General features: G+C 44.0%; 2 protein-coding genes and 1 long non-coding RNA gene across 6 annotated transcripts; 1 reads left to right on the top strand and 2 right to left on the bottom strand.

The window, feature by feature from the left end:
• The first annotated feature begins 15 nt into the window (after positions 1-15).
• Positions 16-15,250, top strand: LOC1279978 (transmembrane protein 65). 4 transcript variants are annotated; one of them, XM_061660666.1, is made up of 7 exons: positions 16-217; positions 362-845; positions 2,991-3,119; positions 7,796-7,837; positions 11,431-11,498; positions 12,346-12,549; positions 12,935-15,250. In XM_061660666.1, the coding sequence occupies exons 2-7, from the start codon at positions 428-430 to the stop codon at positions 13,109-13,111; spliced, it is 1,038 nt and encodes a 345-aa protein (XP_061516650.1). In that variant the 5' UTR covers positions 16-217; positions 362-427; the 3' UTR covers positions 13,112-15,250. The 4 variants fall into 4 exon arrangements, with proteins under 4 accessions (XP_061516650.1, XP_061516652.1, XP_319767.5 ...); XM_061660668.1 differs by lacking the exon at positions 2,991-3,119; XM_319767.5 differs by having other exon boundaries at positions 16-845.
• Positions 7,402-8,175, bottom strand: LOC133393852 (uncharacterized). The gene is made up of 2 exons (XR_009766438.1): positions 8,043-8,175; positions 7,402-7,961 (listed from the first exon to the last, which is right to left on the bottom strand). It is a non-coding gene; the product is annotated as an uncharacterized LOC133393852 (long non-coding RNA).
• A 2,762-nt stretch (positions 15,251-18,012) lies between the features above and the next one.
• Positions 18,013-20,495, bottom strand: LOC1279977 (protein CNPPD1). The gene is made up of 4 exons (XM_319766.5): positions 20,215-20,495; positions 19,785-20,075; positions 19,369-19,491; positions 18,013-19,287 (listed from the first exon to the last, which is right to left on the bottom strand). The coding sequence occupies exons 1-4, from the start codon at positions 20,251-20,253 to the stop codon at positions 18,361-18,363; spliced, it is 1,380 nt and encodes a 459-aa protein (XP_319766.4). The 5' UTR covers positions 20,254-20,495; the 3' UTR covers positions 18,013-18,360.
• Between the last annotated feature and the right edge of the window lie 613 nt (positions 20,496-21,108).

The following is a 21,108-nucleotide window of genomic DNA, read 5'->3' as shown; positions in this document are numbered from 1 at the left end:
TTTTTCTTCTCCCCATTGTGTCATTTGTTGTTGTTCTAGAGCGCACGCACGCCAGTTCCGCTGCAGTTTTCGGGGGGTGATAAGCGTGATTACGGGAGTCAGAAGTGCGAATCAATCGTTTCCCCACGCGAAACAGTGCCACTGCTGCAGGGATATCGAAATACCTGGCTCGTGCTAGAGTGAAGCGAAAAAGAAGCGAAAGTGATACGAAACCGAAGTGAGTGTGAATTTATTCACGAAAAAAGCGAAACGTCGAAATCAAAAGCAGCGCACACACGCACTCGGGCCCGCACTGATAAGCGTGTGCGGTGAATCTTTGGCAGAGTGTAACAAATTTACCTTCCCCCGCGGTGCGCACCAGCTTCCGTGTCTGATTGTTTCCGCCAGGTGAAGAAGCAAAAAAGCAGCAGCAGCAACCGCAAACGCAATGTGTGCGAACGTGTCGTGTGTTGTGCGCGCTGCCAGCATGATGTCACAGTGTGCTACGCTGTGCAGTGCCCCACGGATGCCACCGCGGCTTAGTCACCGGATAGGTGGGATGGCTGGTGCTTCCATATCCTTCCACAGCACGGCCCAGCAGCAGCAGCACCGGGTCACCCAACACCAGCCAGCGCGAGTCGCCGCCCGAACTGGATACAACCACCACCTCCAACGGCAGCCCGTGATGGCGCGGGTGTACTTCTTTCCGGGAGGTGGCCCGGTGCGGTCCTACACCCAGGCCGCCTCGACCCTCACCCGGGAGCAGCTGCACGATCTGGTGTACAGGTTAAACGAAGATGAAAGAGAATTGCTCATGAACACGCTCAAGCAATTCGAATCCAACAAAGTGAAGGCAAAGTTTGAAGGTGAAATTTAACACTCGGAGCCACTCAAGAGGGGGCGCGCTCCCGTAGATGTACTTGATCCTTTTGATTTTCCCGAATTCTCGATGTTTCATCCCTCTCTGTCTCACTCGCTCTATCTCTCTCTCTATCTTTCATTTCCCCATCCCTTTCCCCGGAAGCGGAGCAGAAACGTGCGCGGCGCCAAATGGGAAGCGTGCAAATTGAGAATTGAGCTCTGGCAGTGGCGCTCGGTGGGGCACGACACAGGCAGCAAAAATAGAAAATGCCACAAATTTTACGCCTCACCGCTGGGTGTTTGCACGCGAAATGTAAACAAAGACTCGCTCGCAGTTCAAAATGTGCGTTCTGTGCGCGTCCCACAAACGGCGCGCGCGAATGCCATCATCATCGTCCCACAATGCCAAGCAACAAGTTCTCAATTTTCTTCCCATCCGGGCACGTTTTGCTACTTTTCTCCCTCCCTTTCCCCTCATACTTACCGATTACCGACCCTGCGTACCCTGCGTAGGACAGTGAAGAATGGATGATGATGAACTGAAGATGCCGAGTAGAGCGAAGAAAGGCTCTAAATCGATGCGAATTCGATATAGCTTGCGTGGATTGAAAAGGAAAAGCAAAATTGAGAAGAAAATACTAAATCAACCAAAACGACCATTCTTCATCTGTGTACGTACCGTGGGTACCGGTGGCTCCGGTAATGATGTAATCAATCTTGAACAAGATAGTACCCATGTTTCCCACAGCCCACTCGAACACACTTCACCCTGCACAAGCTACAATGCGATACCAAATGGAATCCCGAACCAACAAAAAAAAAAACAAACAGAACAGAACACCTCATCCAAGTAGCCCGAGTACTTCTTCTCCTTCTTCACACGTTTTTATACTCCCCGCACACTCCTTCACTCTACTGTCTTATCAAACAGCATTCAGTACCTGCTATCCGGGTAACCTACGAGTAATTGTCTTACTGCGGCAGGTTTGTTGCACGTTGCCGCCGCCGCCGCAGTTGTCGGCTGTAATCAGGGCTTCTCTCTGTATGTTATCTTCTGCTCCTAGTAGGATCTGTCTACATAATGTCTCTATATCAGCACACCTACACACACTCTATCGCCTCTTCTTTCAAACTCTAGCTGCTCTTCTCACCTCTTCTACTGTACCACTACAACTGTATTTATCTATCTGCGCGATTGATGTGATTTTAATTTAGATGTATTTTTTCTTGTGATAAGTGGTAATCGTGCGTACTTCTTTTTTTTAATTTCTTTTTTAGTTTTCGTGTGCTTTCGATTAGCTCTGTACAGTTTACGTGACACTGCAAAGGGGTTTGCTTTATTTGCACTGTTACAGCAAGATTATTACAGCAATAAGGATGGTTTATGATAAGAAACATACTCCCACGGGTTGGTTGCGTAAGATTTGGGAAGAAAAACTGCAACTGCGAAAGCTTATTTAAGTTCAACATAAATATTTGAGACTTTTTTAAATCATTTTCTGCTTCCCTAGTGATCGTATTATTCGAGTAAAGGTAAAGTTTACCGTAGATAGCATTACGTATTCCTTTTGTAAATGTATTATAAGACCCCTCGAAGAAGGGTAACGTTGGCAAAACATGACCCAATGCTTATGCTGCTTTTGTTAGTTTGACCCCCGTTGAACGTGCGCTTGGAAAAGCGATCCTTCGAGTGGGAAGGTGCCTACAAATGGCAAACTTTCCCTCTCTCTCTCCAACTATACCCCAGTCTAATGATTGTTCATTCATAGCTTTATAATACCCTTGACAATTGAGTGGTCTAGGCGGTCCAATCCCGGGAACGAGCCCTGACCGTTTGCAATAGCAGGTGTAATGGCGTGATCTCACACGCTCGGCCGTGTAGCTCTCCTTTTGGCCAGGTGCCCTTTTAGCAGGATGGGTTGTGGGTGTATGTGTGTCTGTGTAGACCGTCCCCCGACCGTCATTAGTTGCGCCGTCCCCCTCCGTCCGTCCCCCGTCCAACCCTCGTGTCCAATCCCCGAGAACTAATAAAGCAATGCCTTCCCTTGATCCCCCACGGTAGTAAACGACGATAGTCGAGGAAATGTCGCGCTGCTTACTATATTATTATATATTCAAAACCCTCCTCCCTCCTCCTGCATCACACATAGGGCAGTTGGCAGCAACCGTTTGGCGAAGTAGATTCGGCCGTCCAGCAAAGCTAAAGCCGGTCCTGGGTGATGTAGATCCGACCGGTTCCTACTGCGCGGTGCCGGAAGATTGGCTGCAAAAGAAGTTCGGTATGCTTTGTGTATGTTTACGTTTACTTTTATTGGTTCTGTGGTTTGGCCTGTGTTTTTTTTTGTTTTGTTTGTTTAGTTTTTGTTTACATTATATTTAGATTGCTCTGCCATAAGTGCATAAGGTTTACATTTTACGTTTTTCCCCCGCTTCATTTATTCATTGCGTTACTGGAGATGACCGGCGCGTAGCAGGGAGATTAGTCGAGTGCTTCATTTGTATAACGTTTTGGGTTGCCCCCCTTTTCGTTCGCTTACTACTAACCCCTTTTGTAATCCATCATTTTAGCGTATGGTTAACCTGGGCGGGATGGAGGGAATAGGTTGACAAAATAACCTTTAGAATAAGTAGTGTAAGGCGGGGTAATTGTATTATATTAATTTTATCTTAGTTTATTATAGCAACTAACTTGGGCAATTTGCTTTCCTTTTGCTCAGTATCGTATGAATCGAACCGAACGACTTTAAGCGAGTTTTTAAAGTATATTTTTTAATTACTATTTAATATTTCCTAAAAAGTTTTTTCAATTTTTCAAGCTTTGCTGAGCTATTTTTTTTAAATGAAAATCGTACACTATTACAGGGTTTTCCAAGTCAGTTTCGAACCATTGTAACCATTGTTATTCACCGCGTGCAAAATTTTATTCCACATCACTCTGATATTTCACTTCTGTCATAATATTTTTTTAATTTCTTCAGTATGATTTTCAACAGTTCTTTGGGTTGCTGCCATTGTTTTTTCACCGGGGTTTGAAGCTGGATCTCATCACTCGATGACATCTGAAGTGTTGAAAATCATGCTGAAGAAATAAAAACAATATTACAGGGTTTTTACGTCCCTTTTGAATGTGCACATCGTTACAGGGGTTTACAAGTCAGTTCCGAATGTAAACATTGCTATTAACCGCATCCAAGATGTTTGTCAGCAACTTTCAAATGGTTTATTTGTTTCAAAATGAAATTTCAGTTCAACACATGATTTTCAACACATCAAAGAACTGTCAAACTCAATCCACCTTAAGTCGTGTTGAAATTAATGCTGAAGAAATTAAAAATTATTATGATGGAAATGAAATATCAGATTGACGTGGATTAACACCTTGCACGCGGTGAAATAACAATGTTTCGAAAGTGACTTGGAAACCCCTGTATTCACCATCTGCAGCATGTTTTGTCAGCAGCTGTCAAATATTGCATTTACAAAACAATAATTTATCAGTTCCTACGTATGATTTTCAACACATCACACAATAACTGTCAAACTCAATCCAGCTTGGGGCGGGTTGAAAATCATGTGGAAGAACTGACAAATTATTGTGATGCCAATACAACATTTGACAACTGTTGAAAAACAACTTGCAAGCAAGGAAATATATTGTTGACATTGGAAATTGCAACGTGTATGAAGAGCAGGAGGTCTCGTCCCATACAAATTGACAACTAATTTCGGAATCAAAAAAAAATCCTTTTGGCAGAATGGGTGAAATGAATTTCTATTTCCATAGGAACCGTTCGCTTTGTTCTTAGCAACACATACGTAGTACACATTGGTGTCCTCATCGACGGCATTATGTTGATCCAAAAATGGATTTTAATTAGTTCAGATTTGGTTTAGCTTACAATAAGAAATATTTTGAGTGCTTTTTAAGGTATTTCAGTGCAAATAACGAAGATTCTAAGATTGTTTGTGTATTAGGCAAGTCTTCAGAAAGCTTGTTTGGGGAAATGTTTTCACCCATGCTGTCAAAAAGTGACGTTCAACTTTTGCTATAAAAAACAGGCTATGAGACCACCTGATCTTCATACACTTTGGGAAATTGACTCGGAAAACCCTTGTGTATGATGAAAAGGAAATATCAGAGTGATGTGGAATAACTTCTAGCACGCGGTGAAAAACAATGTTGACATTCGAAAGTGACTTGGAAAATCCTGTATGTGTTTTAATAACATGGTGACCCTAATCGTATTACTACCAATTTGACATTAAACTATTAAATTATATTACAACTATTATAGTGCAATTATATTTAAAAAAATATGAATATTCAAAACAAAATTTTAAAATGTTGAAAAATGATATTTATAGAAAAAAATTATTTGTGTAAATAATATTAAATTGTGAACTGTTTTATACTAGTTTACACAAATCTTTCTCAGATTGGGAAAAAACACATCAAACTTGAACGAGTTAAACTTGGTTTATGTTAAAGAAAATTCATAAAAGAAGAATTATGATACAAAACTCAAAAAAAGAGAAAAAACTAATATAACTACACTTCCCCTATCACTTTTTCTATACAAAAAAATAAAAACGACCCAAAACTTGTGTGAAAACTAATCAAAAGTTATAAACTTTAAGTAAAAATAAGTAAAAATGATCCTGTTTTTTGTTGTGTGTTTTCTATCGTCAAACCAGTACATAAACCGTTTAAATCAAAATTACAATCCTATTGCACAACTTACCCCAACCTGTAATACGATTAGGGGGGAAAACACCCCTTTTTATCACCCTTACCTGCCGAAGAATTTAGAACGCTTACACACCCAACTATACCTTACGTACTATGTAGCAAGGATTTGGTTTCTCTTCTCTTTTTCTGTGCGCTTCGTCAACTCCTTCTTCTGCTACTACACACCCATATATGCCTAGGCGCAAAATTAAGTCAGTTGGTGTGGGGGCAAACAGGGCACATAAATATGCGATTTCGGTAGGTTCCTGGCGCTGTCTTACGTGAATGTGTACTGCGAAATAGGTGTGTGTGTGTCGATGTTGTATGTGGTGTATGTTGGCAAAGCGGTAGTATGTTTATGTATCGGGGTAGGTCGGTATAGAAGGATACCGTTGGCAAAAATTGAACGATCCCCATAGCATTCACCCATAGACCGGCACCCAATCCAGCACCCGGGAGCTAATTTCATGTTGCAAAACCACCTCCCGCCCCCTTGTATGATTCGTGTGCTCGCTGTGTAAATATTGATTTTGCATTATATTGACTGTTTGCGTTGCGCCAGATGATACAACGCGCTCCCCGAAAAGCCAGTGTTTGCCAGCACTTTGAGGTGCTAGAACGATTGCATTACATTTAGTGCTGCAAATAAAGGTGAAAGTATGTAGTATTGAAAAACAAATTCAAAGGCAGATTAAGTAGAAATTGTAAGATTTGAGGGCCAACACCGAAAAAGAGCGGTCGAGAGACGCTCAATCAGTGTAAGGATTAAGCTTTCATTACAAAATTAGCATGCTGCTGCTGCTGCCGCCAAGTAAGCAGTGAGAGCTGAGAAAGGGCAAAGCCAGGGAATTAATTCCGTATTCGGCAAAGCTTCATGCTTTTAGGGGTTTTTGCGTATACAATTAATCTTGTTTGTGGGTGGTTGGTGCTTCTTACATCAAGCGCTGCTGCTGCTGCCGTGGCTGCGCTAAATTATGTTCGCCCCGCCATGTGACGCGCTATTTATCTTGAGACAAGGATCAGCCAACCTTCATTACGGCTCTAATCAACCCGACCGTTGCATTAATCATCGACAGGAGTGGCGCGTGGCTGGACGTGAGCGGCATGTGTATGGAAAAATTAGATGTACTTTCTGCGACTGCGACTACCGTAATGAAACATTGATTGGCGGCGGGTAGCACAAACCGCGTTGCGTTGCGTGCTGACCCAACGATGGAACGATCTATTTGCTGCACACACACGCGCGCTCTCTGTCTGAGCGGATTGGCTTTGCTGGTGTGGCTAATGATTGCATGACTTCCTTGTATTGATGGGTTTTAGATTGGTTTTAGCATTTTCCGCCCTTCCAGTTTTTTGTATCTCTTGCTTTACCTTCGCTTCGTTAAGCTGACACCGACAAGACAAAGCATGTTCTCGTGAGAGAATGTAATATTACAAAACCCGGACAAGGGCAGCATCGGGGGGAGGGGGCAAATTGCTTCATAAATTCGCATGCCACACGTGCTGTTGTTGCTTGTTCTATTTTTACACGGCGTACGGGGATGACCACGATGTCTGCTACCTATAAAACGCGTGAAATTGTGTCCATAAAATAAAGTGTGTATGAGCTCTCGTGCGTATTACATTAACGCCTAATGTGTGTGCATGCAACGCAAAATACTCCAAACAAAACACTCAAAACGATAAGGCTGAAACGCGCTGAAATACGAACTAAGCACTGGAGAGTTGCCCTCGAGCCCCATTGTACAAAACATGGCATTGAACAACCCCGAATGTCTGGTTGCGAATGATTTAATTTAATGTTTTATTATATTTTCTTTCTTTTTCTGGTGTTGTTACGCTTTCCTCCTCCATGCTCCTATCGAGCAGCGAGTGGACTGGCTTTTGATGTTAAATTATGCATGAAACGAATTTAATTCTGGTCTTCTGGCTTCCCTTCTCATCTTTGCATGCTCTTGTTACCCCACTTTCATCTTTGCTTGTGTTGTGTTTCCTATATACGAAGTAAAACATGCGCCAATCGTCTTGTAAATCCGTAGAAGCATTAGGAGAGCTATGTTTTAGTGCCGAAAAAAAACCCTGAAAAGACACTGTTATTGTGGTGATGGTGGCGGTAGAGATAGGTGGTGATGGGTGGCCACACTTTTGGTGCAATTATTATTGTTGTAATTTTTTGCTTTCCTCTATACTAATCGATCCTTTTTGTTTGCCTACTCCACATGCCAGCCGAAACAGTGCCAGTACCACCGACTTCGGACCTCATGAAACGTAAGTAACCGAATTTGTTGAACACCGTTTTCTCTCTCCACACACACACTAATGGAGACGCATGGTACTTTTCAGCTTGAAGCATGCATTTTTCACGGAAACCATTTCTTATTACAGCGGAAGTCTCGAAAAGAAGAAGGGGAAGAATTTAATGTGAAAACTTAAACACTTTAACACAACAGCAACCAAAAAAAAAAATCGTTACCTGCTGTTCAAGTGACGAAACGCAAAACCGACGAAACCAGTTGGCAAATTGCTTTAGTAGAGGAGCGACAGGAAGATAGATCGTGCTCCGGTGCTGCTGCTTTTTCACAATCTGTCACCTTTTTGGGCCCCCGTTGCATTGCTTGACGAAAGAATGGAGCAATAATTGTTATTCAGCTTCAGCTTTTATTGAAACCATCGGGGAGAGAAACTCGTTATTGTGTGTGTGTGTGTGCGGAGAAGAAACTGTCCCTGGCATCTGCTGCCGGTGCTTGACAGCTAAAAGGAAGAGACGCGCCACAAAAGCATTGTGATTTCATTGCCATGCCAGTGTGGGGGACGAGTTGTTCGAGCTGTAGCTGTTATCTGAAGCCGGTGTAGGTTAGATAGACGCTTGGTTTTTATTAGTTTTGTAGCTCTTTTTTGTACAAGTTTGCGCTCTGTGCGCTTCAATTTTTGTGATAAGCACCGGGTTTTAAACTCATTTTGGCTAACAAAACATAGACAAAGAGAGTTTGAGTTATAGAATATTCCTATTTTACCGACAATTACTGTAAATGAACCAAGTTTCAAGTATTATTAGTCCACTGAATGTTTGTTTTAATTGCAGCGCACGAAATGTAAACGAAACGAACGGAGCAATCCGACTGAAACTTTAATTGAAACCAACAACACGAACCAACGCTGGAATGAATGGAATGGTAGCATTAAACCCGTTTGAAATAACACTTCTGCAATTGCTAGTAGTGGTAGCTTGCACACACACACACACTCAAGCATTCGCAAAGGATTATCCCTTTATTCAACTGATAGCGAAACGCGCTCGCGTCCAATTCCCGCCCCGGCTGTTCTGTCGTGCCGTATCAGTTCTTTTCCGAACTGCTCCATGTCGTTACTGCGTGTAGTAAGGTGCACCATTTGTCGACTGTGTGCATGCGGCCCTTTCACTTACACCTGTGCTGGGAACACGTCGGTTCTGGCGTGGTGGCGTTTGATAAATCTTTTCCACTTACATCCACTTGCACGGCGCGCGTTTGCTACGCGGCTCTGCGTTTTGGCGTACTCGTCGTCTGAAAAGGGCTCGCTTTCCTCCACTCGAGAGGGCAAGTGGGTGGAAATAAGCAGGAGAAAAAAAAGTCAGCTTTGCTATGGTTCTAGTAGTGGTGCAAGTAGTCGACAGACAGGGAAAAGAATTGTTGATTCAGTGAAAGGAGTGAGCTAACTTGCACCGTGTGTGTTTGTGAGTATGGCAGTGGCAGCTACTTGATGAGCTTAGCGAAGAAGGACAGCATTTGAAGTAGAGCATATCATTCGTTAAGGACTGCTCGGCCGGCACAGAACGGATATGGAAAACGGGGTGCAATCCCGTTGATTGAGAGCAGTAAATGAATCATCCACTAATTGAAGGCCCGTGATTGAGCGGGCACATATCTAAACACAGCTAAAACACAGCGTCCCCCTTCGCTCTGTGTTGCCTCTTTCCATCTCGGTGCGGATTTTCGTATCGATTTTTCTGGAAGCGAGACGACGACAGCCGCCTTCCGTTATTATTCAAACCAAATTGACTGTGGCTACAGGTTACAGGCGGCACGAAGCAACAGTTGCCAAACCGTTAACGCTTTTCGAATTGATTTAGGGCGTGCGGGCGGGCGGTCGAGCGAGTTTGTGGTTCACTGCATTGTAGTATACCCTTTTTTTGTGTGCGCTATCCTCGGGATATAGAAAACCGGAAGCGCGTATTCCGGGAGTTGGAAGGTTGCGGAAAGGTTAAAGTAACTTTTGTTTGGTCCCGGTAGCCTGACCGCCTCCCCCGCAGCATTGTAACATAATACGGTAGGCAAGAGAAGAAGAAGAAGGAAAAAGGCCATAAACTCACACATACACAGGCACACAGAACAGTATCAAAGGGCAGATAGAGATAGAAATTTAACGTTTTGTTGAGGTGGGCGTTTGTTAACTTTTAACCGCCTGAGAACTCTTGGGGCGTTTCCGAATACAGCTGCATTATCCCGGAAATCAGTGGAGCACCCTCCCTCTGTAAGGGCAAAGGGAAGGCCGAGGCTGAAGGGATCTATCATCATGATTCTGCGGTTTCTGCGGGGCCATTTTGCCGTCGGGGAGGGCAATTTCCGGACAAAGCGTAATATTTAACAGCTTTGTGGTGGCATAAATGCACCTTTTCTTTCTACATTTACGCCAAAACCCCACAAAACTTAGGTGCGGTCAACATCTCGTAGATTGCTCCCCCCCTCCCAAAAAAAGAAGGAAGTTCAAGTAAGGTTCGCTTTAAGTTATTTCATCATTTGAAAAGATAACAAAACCCCAAAACCATTCCCACCGCCGGGGAGGTTTATGAAATTATGCACAATCTCTTTACTTCTCAAGATTGGAGTTTAACGTGCTGGAGACAAACATCAATAGCGCACAGCAAAAGCAGTAACAGTAAGCAAAAAAAAAAACATGCATAAACTTTCAAAGGAAAAGGTTTTTGTTTTGCACAAAAAGAAAAAAAAAGGAAAGCTCTCGTTCGAAAGAATGGAGCCGTTTTCGTTGTCCTTCGCTAATGAGATACTGCTGCCCGGGGAGATCCGCCACGGAGCAACGTTCCACGTTGGCGAATGGGGTGCAAAATGTCGCCCAGCGACCCCACCCATCACCACTCCTTCACCAAACAACGGTGCAAACTGGTTAAGTTTGGAAAAGTGTTTAAAGTTTTAATGACGTGCATTATACCACCGTGCCTTCGTCGTCGTTGTCGGTTGGGTTGTGATTTGTGTGATCAAAAGGTGGAAAGGCGGGTTCTTCGGAATACGTTTGACATGTTGGGACACGCCAATTAGTTACTCATTAATTGATTTAGTACATACCCCGTACTTTGCATATTTTATGTCATGCTTTAACGGATCGGGTGTTTGATCGGAGGACCTTTGCAAATGCGCCATGTCGTAAAAGGTTAAGTTGGAATTAATAGACAGTTCTTGTCAGCAAAAAAAAACATTACAGGGTTTTCTAAGTCAGCCTCGAATCAACATTGTTATTCATCGCATGCAAAATGTTGTTCCGCATCGATCTGACATTTCATTTCCATCATAATAATTTTTAAAATCTACAGCATGATTCAACACGACTCAAGCTGGCTTGAGTGTGACAGTTCTTCATGTGTTGAAACTGAAATTTCATTTGGAATCGAATAAATCAGCTGTTGAAAAACATCTAGGAGGCGGTGAATAACAAAGTTTATATTCGAAACTGATTTTGAAAACCCTGTTAGCATATATTTAAATTACAAAACAAAGTTAATCCTTCAAATAATTGCCTGACAATGTTTTAGAAGAATTAATTCCTTAACTCACTTTGTTTATGTTATTTTTTTTGTTTTTAAATTACAGTTGGATTGGTGAACGCCCTCCCATTCATTGGATTTGGTTTCCTTGACAACTTTACCATGATCATTGCGGTAAGTACTAGTGTTGGAAGCTCGGAATCGGACCTACCCGATGTCGTGTTCGGAATTAATTCCGGATCCGATTCCGCTGCTGGAATCGATTCCGATTCTGGAGTCGATTCCGGAGCCGATTCTCCAGTCGATTTCGGAGCCGATTTCGGGAGTTGACTCCGGAGCCGATTCTGGAGTCGGTTCCGGAATCGCTTCCACGATTCGAATCGGCACCGGAATCGGAATCGATCTAAGTACCGCAATTTGGCCCGATAACGGAATCAGGATTGTCTCCAGCAAAGGAATTAGCTCCGGAATAAGAATCAGCTTTTGAATTGAAAAAAGGAATTTCAGAAGCGGAATCAGTCTGGGAATATCCATGAGAATGGATCATTCAAAAGTAAAGTTTGATTGTTTGCGGCTATTAATGCGGACGGACCATCACGAACTATAAGGATCATCATTGGACCCAAATGCCTATGCTTATGAAGATGCCGAAACCGACTCCGCTTCGAAGCCGATTATAATTTCGGAGCCAATCCCGATTTTGATTCCAGAGCCAATTCTGATTCCGGAACCGTTTTCGTTTCCAGAGCCGATTCCGTTTCCAGAGCCGATTCCGAAATCGATACCGGACCTACTATCCGGAATCGATTCCAGAAAACTTCGGAGCCAGCCGGAATCGATTCCAACAAAAACATTTTCCCATCACTAGTAAGCACATCACCAGACCCTTTTTCCCATCGAGTATCAGTCGTTTACGGACTTGCTCGTTTCTGTGGCTTGCCATTTTGTTGCACAACTCTCGGCCTCCAAAAGGTGTATCCGTATACATTTAATTTCCCCTTTCGTTTCATGCCATTTCCAGGGCGACTACATCGAGCACACGCTCGGGCTGTTCATGTGCATATCGACGATGGCGGCGGCAGCACTGGGGAACACCATCAGCGACGTAATCGGCATCGGGTCCGCCTTCTACGTGGAGAAGCTGGCCGAAATGAGTGGCGTGAAGCCGCCGAAGATGTCGCCGATCCAGCTGGAGATGAAAGCCAGCCGAAGGGCGGCCAATTTGGTAAGCTTTGGTGCTGGAATGAGCGGAGAACTTTTTTTTTTCTGTGTGTGTTACGGCTGAAAGCACTCGAGCGTCGAAATGGCTACGGGGCTCGCTCGGCGAGTACGTCAATGGAATAATTTATGGGCATGAAATATTTTCACACCTCACTGTCCCGTCCCGAATAGCATTGGTATTTTAATTTCAAAATACATTGCGCCATACATACCTTTCTGTTGGTGCGTTTCGTGTCCCAAACCAGCACCATTTTTCCATTTCTCAAGCGGAGACGAATTCATTTTAACATTTCTTTCTTTTTTGTTATTCTTTCCAACACGCACATACACACACCCGGCGCCTACTGCGTGTAAAACCCCGCACACAAATACACAATGTTGTGCTCTAGGGACGAGTGCTGGGTATTACCATCGGATGTCTGCTGGGAATGTGCCCTCTATTATTCATGAAGGAGGATAAGGAGAAGGAAAAGGACAAGGATAAGAACAAGCCGTCGGAAGCAAGTGCGACTGATGCTGCTGCTGCTGCTGCGGATGGTGTTGCTAACATTGTTGCCGTGAAATAAGCCTCCGTCAGTGTGTAAAAGGTACTGAATTTGAGCTGCGCTGCTGTTGCTGTGTGTTGTTGTCAGGGAGGCAGACATTATGTGGTTTACGGTCAATTTACGGTGGCGCTTCACACGCGTGTGTGGAGCAACGCAATCGGAAATTTAAATTAGCAAACCTTCCAGCTCGTTCCGACCCATCTCCCTCCCTAGCGTGGTTCATATTTTACGTTGATTGATCGATAACGACCGCGTTTGTTTGAAATTTCGAAATCGCTTCGGGCATTTTACCGACCAACGAAACGAACGATGATAGAGCATCGAGCTCGATGAGAGAGGATAGATTGGCGGTGACACCCTCCCCCAGGGAGCTGGGTGGTGTAGGAATATGTAAATATTATCAGTTGATCGAATCCAGTACTACCCGAGACACACGACACGCTTCCCCGAAACGACGTGCGATGTGATGCGTATCGCGGATCAGTGGTACAGGATTTATCGTTCCATCGTTCCACTCTGGGAGATAATTGGCACAAGGATAGAGGAGTTATTCGATTAGCCCACTGCACACGATTGGTGCTACTGTGTTATTACTATTGCTATATTTATTAACCATTACTCTCAACGCAATAGCCCACAAACGCTTTCCTGTGTACTGTGTTTGTGGCGAGCGAAAACAATACGACTTAGTGCAACGTGCTTGTGTTTCGGTTAGTGTGTTACGATTGTGTTTCAGATTAGTATCGTTAAGAGAATGGGAAGGAGCAGCAAACTTTGTTAATGATTAATGTTCTAGGCCAACCTGTTACCTACTAGTAGCGGAATGACTAGTCAAACTAGTCCCTATCTATATAATGTGTTACTGTCGACGCAATAGAGGAAAAAACACGCAACAAACGATATTACTCCTCGGCTCGGGATGAGCGTAGTACGTACACGTCCTGCTCGGGTGAACTATACTAATAGACGAATTAAGAATTCGATGACACAACACCAACCAGCCAGCCGTGACCCACTCTAGTAGCATCAGGCTTAGTTTAAGCGCTATTCGAACAGGAGAACGAGTTTTGTTGCTTGCGATTGATTGCGATTTAAAGAGTAAAACTATCCACTTCCTTCCCAACTTTCGGCGACGAATTTCAAAGGAGAGATGGCGGTTTATTAACGAGGTTGAGAAATTACTTCGAAAACAAAACAAAAAATGCTATTAAACAAATTATTAATGTCACTTAGGAGTATGTAGGCGAGAGTGCAGTGTAGTGTAATTGGGTCCATTTAAGAACAAAACAAGAAAAAAAGATGCAGGAATACTTTTTATTAGCGATTAGAGATATTTAAACACATTGGTATTAGCTTTCCGCTAAATCCGTGACCAATTTCTCAAGTATGTACTAGCAGTAGTAATAGTAGTAATAGTAGTAGTAGTGTTAGTAGTAGTAGCATAGTAAAAGCAGATATAATCATCGTGTTCGTTGGTGTGAATGAAAGCTTACCAAAACTCTTCTCTTTGCGCCATTTTGCGGTAAGCAATAGATTACAATATACCTCATTAATTTCGCATACAAGTATTTACTTACCACACATGCTGTGCCGCCGCCGCCGCCGCCCTCCTGTGTGGCACGCTAAGGTGAAACGCTTTCGCGGAAAAACTTTCACTGAAACCCGTAAGAATGAGTTGGCACATTGGCAAACGTTTCGCTTTGCAATGTTTTTTTTTGTGTTTTGTGCCACGCAGTAATAAGCAGCATGGTTTAAGCATGTACCAAGTGGCCGAGATTCCATTCACACCTTTTTTTTTTGCCTGCGCGGAGTAAAAACAATAGAAGCAAGTTTCTCGTTCCATTTCATTTTTTGCCTTGTTTGCCTTTGCCTTATTGCCAACAAAAAAACACCTTACGAAACAAAACGATTCGGAACCAAGTTCTTCCACACACATACACATTCCTTATTCAGCGCGCGGATATTTTTGACTAAGCAAAAGAAGGAGCTGTCGAAAAAGGCGGCGCGCCCCCCAAATGCTCCATATAAATCCCTCCATGTTAAGCACAATAATATTCTAAACATGATATTTCTACTACCCCAAAACCTACACCTCGGCCTTACACCTTTACCTATCTACTAATTATTCGAAGAAGAAGAAGAGGAAGAAGAAAACAAAAACTCTAGTATATCGTTGAATTGCTTAAGAAAATGAAACTATTTTTCTATCATCCTTCCTCCTTCTGGCTGGCCTTTCGTCGGCAAGCAAGCAAGCAAGCAGACAAAAAAATGGGCAGCTACCACTAACTAACTAACTACTAAAGGAAGGGGGTTGGGCAAGTGCAGCCACCTTCACAGTACCTAAGCATAATGGGTCAATTTTCTAGCCACACAGCGCCACATGGATACTGTTGTCCCTACGTCGTCTTTCAACCTACTACTACGTACTGTCGATTAACTTATATAGCGTATGAAGGGGGTTACATCCTGCCACAAACAAATTAAGGGGGACTTAACCTAATAAACCACACCATGATGCACAGTGCATTTGCAGCATACATAACGTAACACGCAGACACACACACACGCTGTATTCTAGCTATTATAGCAAGCAAAACAAATTGACAATTTTTGAATTATGCTGTAAACTGCGCCAGGAACCGGACTCGCGGAGCCTAGTGAGTTGAATGATAACAAGTATAGTCTAGAAAATAATCCCGTTCTAATACCGTATTTCCATCTCCAAGAGAGCGATTGCTTGTGAAATATGTAATGCTTTCAGCTAGATCTTCCAGTTAGCAGAGTTCAGCGAGGGGGAACGATGGTCAAGCCGATGCTCAAATCAAAACAAAACAATGAGATCACAACACAGTCTCGCATACACGCACACCGAATAATATATGGATATATAGTAGGATATTATAGTATTAAAAATACTACTACTAATACACACTCTCTCTGTATCGCTCTCTGGTGTCCTCGACACTCGATTGCATACGCATACACGAACACGACAAATGCGATAAAACAATACAACAATCGACGAACAGCAATAGAGAAACTAGCAAATATTGAAAACCGAAATGTGTACCAAAATAAACAGTAAATTCATTATCATATTCAACCTTACGATTTGGCGATTCTGTCCTTTCTGTGATATTTGGTTTTATGGACAATTGTTGTTGTTGTTTTTTTTTTTGACGATTATCGCTATACAAATTCTTCTGCTAAATTTCGTACGAATTGTATCGGATACATACCCGAATCCGGTCCAAATATCATTCCGAATCCGAATCCGGAACAGTTCCAGATACCAATCTTGGAAATAACTGATGTTGGGAGCTATACTCGCACGACTTAACAAACATGCCCGTCATGGGTTCAAGCCCATAAATAGTAGTGATGTGCTTTCCGAGTCCGATTCCTACTCGGGCAAAATGGAACCACTAGTTCCGCCCGGAGTCGGAATCGTCCTGAGTCGTCCGGGGCCGGCCGGAGTCGATCGGGATCGGAGTCATTCGGCGTCGTCTAGAATAGTGTTGGGTCAATTTGATTCAGATGCATGAATCTGAATGAATGTTTGGAATGATTCAATGAATCAGAATCTCGACCGGAAAGATTCATGTATCTCAAAAGATTTTCATATCTCGAAAGATTAATAAATCTCAAGGATAAAGAATTCATTAAGATGCATAAATCCCTGGAGATATATGAATTTGAATGGATTTATGAATCTTTTAGATTCAAGAATCTTTGAAGATTTGTGAATCTTTGAAGATTCAATCTGAGATTCGAATCACTCATCACTGAAGATTCGTATGAATGAATCTCAACGAAAGATTCATGAAACCCAACACTAGTCCAGAGTCGATCGAAGTCGAGTAGTGTGGTTTACAGGGTTTCCCACGATGTATTGGTCAGTTCCCATGATTTTTTGGTGCGTTCCCACGATTTTTTGGTCGTATCCCATAGATTTTTGGTTCGTTCCCATAATTTTTTGGTATTTTCCGATTGGATATCAATACAATTGGACCAAACAATTCTGGCAAACGACCAAAAAATCGTGGGAACGCACGAATAAAATATGGGAATCCACCAAAAATTGATGGGTACCAACCAATAAATCGTGGGAAACCCTGTAATGTACTTGTGATCAGTCATTTCGTTTCGTTGTGTCTTTCCCGTTGCGCGTGCACCCCGTATACAGGCCTTTGTTTTGAAGACCGACTCCGAACGACTCCGGACGACTCCGAATAATGCAGGGCGAACCTACCTTCCCGAGTCGATTCTGAATTTATTGGAGTCGACTCCGGATTTTTGCCAACTTTACCCATCACTACCGGATAGACTATATCCCCATACGTACAGGACTGACTATCCTGCTGTGGAGCGAAGCTCACTTCACTAGTGGGTACAGGTGTAGGCCTTGACTGACAGCTGTTGTTATGCAAAAAAAAAAGATAAAATAAGTTCATATTAGGTTCCAGGACCGGTATGGAGTCATGATAGGCTCTACGACCAGTAAGTGTTCATGATAGGTTCCTGGGCAGATATGGGTACATGAACAGTTCGAGGACCGGTATGATCAGTATCGCTTCCTGGGTTCGGTTTGGGACTCAGTGTCGAGCCCTGGACTTGCATAGGTTCATAGGTGCCAGTCCTGAAGGCATTAGGTCATGTGCAGTTCTCGAACTAGAAAAGGTAATGTATTGGTGTCAGGACCAGTATGGGTTTAGTGTTGGTTTTAGGTCGCTTAAGGGCTTGTCATAAGTAACTCATTTTAATTGACTTTCGATACCATTGTTTTCGGCTTTCTCTTTACAGTAAAGGGGATCGTTGAAAATTACGCGATTCGCGAAAATTGCGTAGCCCTGTAACCTCTTCCGATTTTCGTTCTTTTTTTCGGACCTTTTAGATGTATATTTCACACACACACGCGCGCCTTTCTGTATGTATTGTGGTCCAATAATAAAATTTATTGCAAAAGCATTAAACGGATTTTTAAATTAAAACAAATGGAGAAATGTCACAATTTACAGTACACATATTCAATGTAAATAACATACATCATTAGTCCTGCTTTTGAAATAATGTTAGCTTTAAAACTCGAGGAATGGAACGCATGAAAAAGGTACACTTTTTTGTTGGGGTTTTTTGGGGTTTGCAATTGCACAATTCATTGATTTCATGATTTTATGTTCCTTTAAACGAAACGAATGCCATGTTGTGTTATTAGTCGTCTATCCTACTGCGGTCAGTGTTTGACGCCGGGGGCGGGAAGGGGGTATACGTTAGAGAAACTTCAGCAGCGAACTGAACATGTCGTACGTTTTCTTGTAATGTTTGTAGATACCGTCATAGTTGTCGTGCTGCTGCTCAGCGCTGCCCTCCGCACACCATCGCCCACTGACGCCCATCAGTGGAATGAAGCAATCGTACGAACAATTTAGAGATCCAGCGTGACGAAGTTCCAGCGAGCGATCGTTGTTCGATCCGCCGTCGCTCGGTGCCCGGTCCGACTCGTTCCCTTCCTGCTCGGAGCGAAGGAAATCAATCTGCTGCACGAAATTGTTACCACCGGCAGGATCGAAAATGAAGCGTATGTTGCGATAGCGGTAGGGTAGTGAGAAAACGGTCGCTTCGTGACGTTCGTTTGTAGTACTATGCCAACTAGGATTGTGCAGCTGCTGTTGTTGGTGGTGATGGTGGTGGTGGTGGTGATGTTGGTGCAGCTGCTGCTGCTGCTGCTCATGTCCGGCAGCAAAAGCAACCTCGCAGTCTTTCAGTGCTGTTTTTATCTGCGATGCGGCAAGCGTGCCATTCGAGATGCAGTCTTCGAGTGTGTTTGTGTCATCGACCGTCGCATGATCGAGCCGACTGTCGACCCCCGTTGGCTGTGGTGACGACAGCGGGCTGCTGCTGCTGCTGCTGCCCTCGAGACTGGTCGATGAACCGCGGTACAGTAGGTTGCCCGGGAGATGAAGATTGCTAGCTAACAGGAAGGCTCCGGCAATGGTCATCACGCTGGCGGTGTAGCTCAGCGCGAGCACGGTGCTGTAGTGGATCAGCTGCTTCGCCATCGCAAAGGAGGGTAGAAAGTTGATAAGCTCGGTGTACGTTAGCCAGCCGCGTGTGAGGCCCTGCCGTTTCGCCAGCACCTTTTCGACCGCTTTCAGCTTCTCGAAGAAATCGTGCTTGGAAACGTAGGCATTCCAATTCTACGGACCGAAACCGAAGATGTATAAGTAAGCAGCTGGGGGGGTGTGGTACGAACTGACAAAAAAAAACAAATGATTTACCATTGCGTCCAAGAATTCCAATTCCAACGCTTTCATCTGATCCGGCGTCATGTTTCCATACTCTGCCCAGGCACTTAGATAGATGTCTTCGTCGTAACCGCAGTAAAATTTAGTGGAGACCATCTGTTAAAAAGAAGGGGAAGAAAAGAGCGATGACGCCAAAGCATGAGTAAAGCACATCGAACGAGAAAGTTGTAGCTGTGCGAAAGGAAAAGCGGGCGAGCTGCTGCTGCTGCTGCTGGAGAGAAAATTAGCAAGCTTTCTTGTGCGTGCTTAGTGAGCCGTGAAATGCACGTCTCTTCTACCCCCCCCTGTTCGAGAAGCTGCGTGCCATTCGATTCCAACCAGAGCGAAGCGCGCTCGCTTTATCAGCTTTACCGACAGCAAAACTGCCAATTCTACTTAGCGCTACTTACCATCGACACTATAAATAATTCCGACGGCGTTACGCGACGTACAAAGGTCGGATCGGTGGCGTTCAACCGATCGAGATAGATCATCGCCAGGATGAGCGAGCATGGCGTCACGGACAGGTTGCCCACAGTCGCAAAGTTCAGTCGACTGAGGGAATGGCCGCGGTGGGTTTCGGAAAACACGTCCGCCGCGTAGTCGGCCAGCGGGCGGCTAATCTTGGTGCACCGTACCTTGGACGAGCCGTAGTAGAGCGTTTTCTTGATGCGATCGAGAAACTCTTCATGATCTATCACCTGCAAAGAGGAAACGCGAACACGGCCCAAAACATGACCATAATTAGACCGATTGGCAGTATGTAACGGGGGGGGGGGGGAGGGATGTTCGCCGTCAAATGGAATGTAGTATCGCCTGCGGAAGTGCTCGTCTCATTACCACGGTGTCGGTGATGTTCGGCTGCTCACATTCAATCATTGCGCACACTTTACACTAAGCAAACACCATCGATTGAAAAAGGGGGGGAGGGCGGGGTAACTTCTGTTCCAGGTACGCTGTAACTTCTGCACTGCACAAAGCGCAATATAGTGTTGCTTGTAATAAACTTGCGACGAAGAAAAGAAAAACACGCGCTGCCCCGCTGCTTCCGATGGTGGGTCGCAGAGTGACTGCAGCTGTACGAGCGCGAGGTACTGTCGTGCTGTCCCGTTTGACTGCTGCGTTTGACGTTCATCGACCCGGTGCAGAAGTGTGACCAGATTATTTTGGCGGTTTTCGGTAATAGCACCAAAATTTTATCGGTAGCTTTCGGTTGGTTTTAAAATTTGATTCTCAGTTAAAAAGAAGTGTTGAGCGCGAGAAAAGGGCGGGGGGACTTATCTGCAAAACGAATGTTCCAGGGAAAACGAATCCTTCATCTATTTCGAGGAGATGGATTAGATTTGGTTCAGCGGCCACATGAATGAAGGCCTTTCTGAATCCAAGTGCCTTAAATCCACTAAACGACTCAAGCTCTCTACCTGAACGAAATATAGAATGATTTTCCAAGTGCCACAAATCCACTAAACGACCACTAAACGGCTTCTAAACGACTCAAGTTCTCTACCTAAACGGAATATAGAAAGACTTCGTTTAGCAGACGGCAAACGACTCATGCATTCTAAAAATAGCAAAAAAGCTGGTGGCGCTCTCTGTTGGTGGGATACCCCAACCAGTTGAGCTTCCTCGCTTGGAGGAGAGCTTTCTCATTTCCTCTGTACTGTTGTATGGTTTCGCATTGAAGTTATGCATCGCTAGAACTAGAACGACGATACGGTTGTTTAAATACTAAAC

This window comes from Anopheles gambiae, chromosome 3, assembly GCF_943734735.2.
Source record: "Anopheles gambiae chromosome 3, idAnoGambNW_F1_1, whole genome shotgun sequence".
Taxonomy (NCBI): domain Eukaryota; kingdom Metazoa; phylum Arthropoda; class Insecta; order Diptera; family Culicidae; genus Anopheles; species Anopheles gambiae.
The sequence above is the reverse complement of the archived record's forward strand: the minus strand, read 5'-3'. Positions and strand labels throughout refer to the sequence as shown.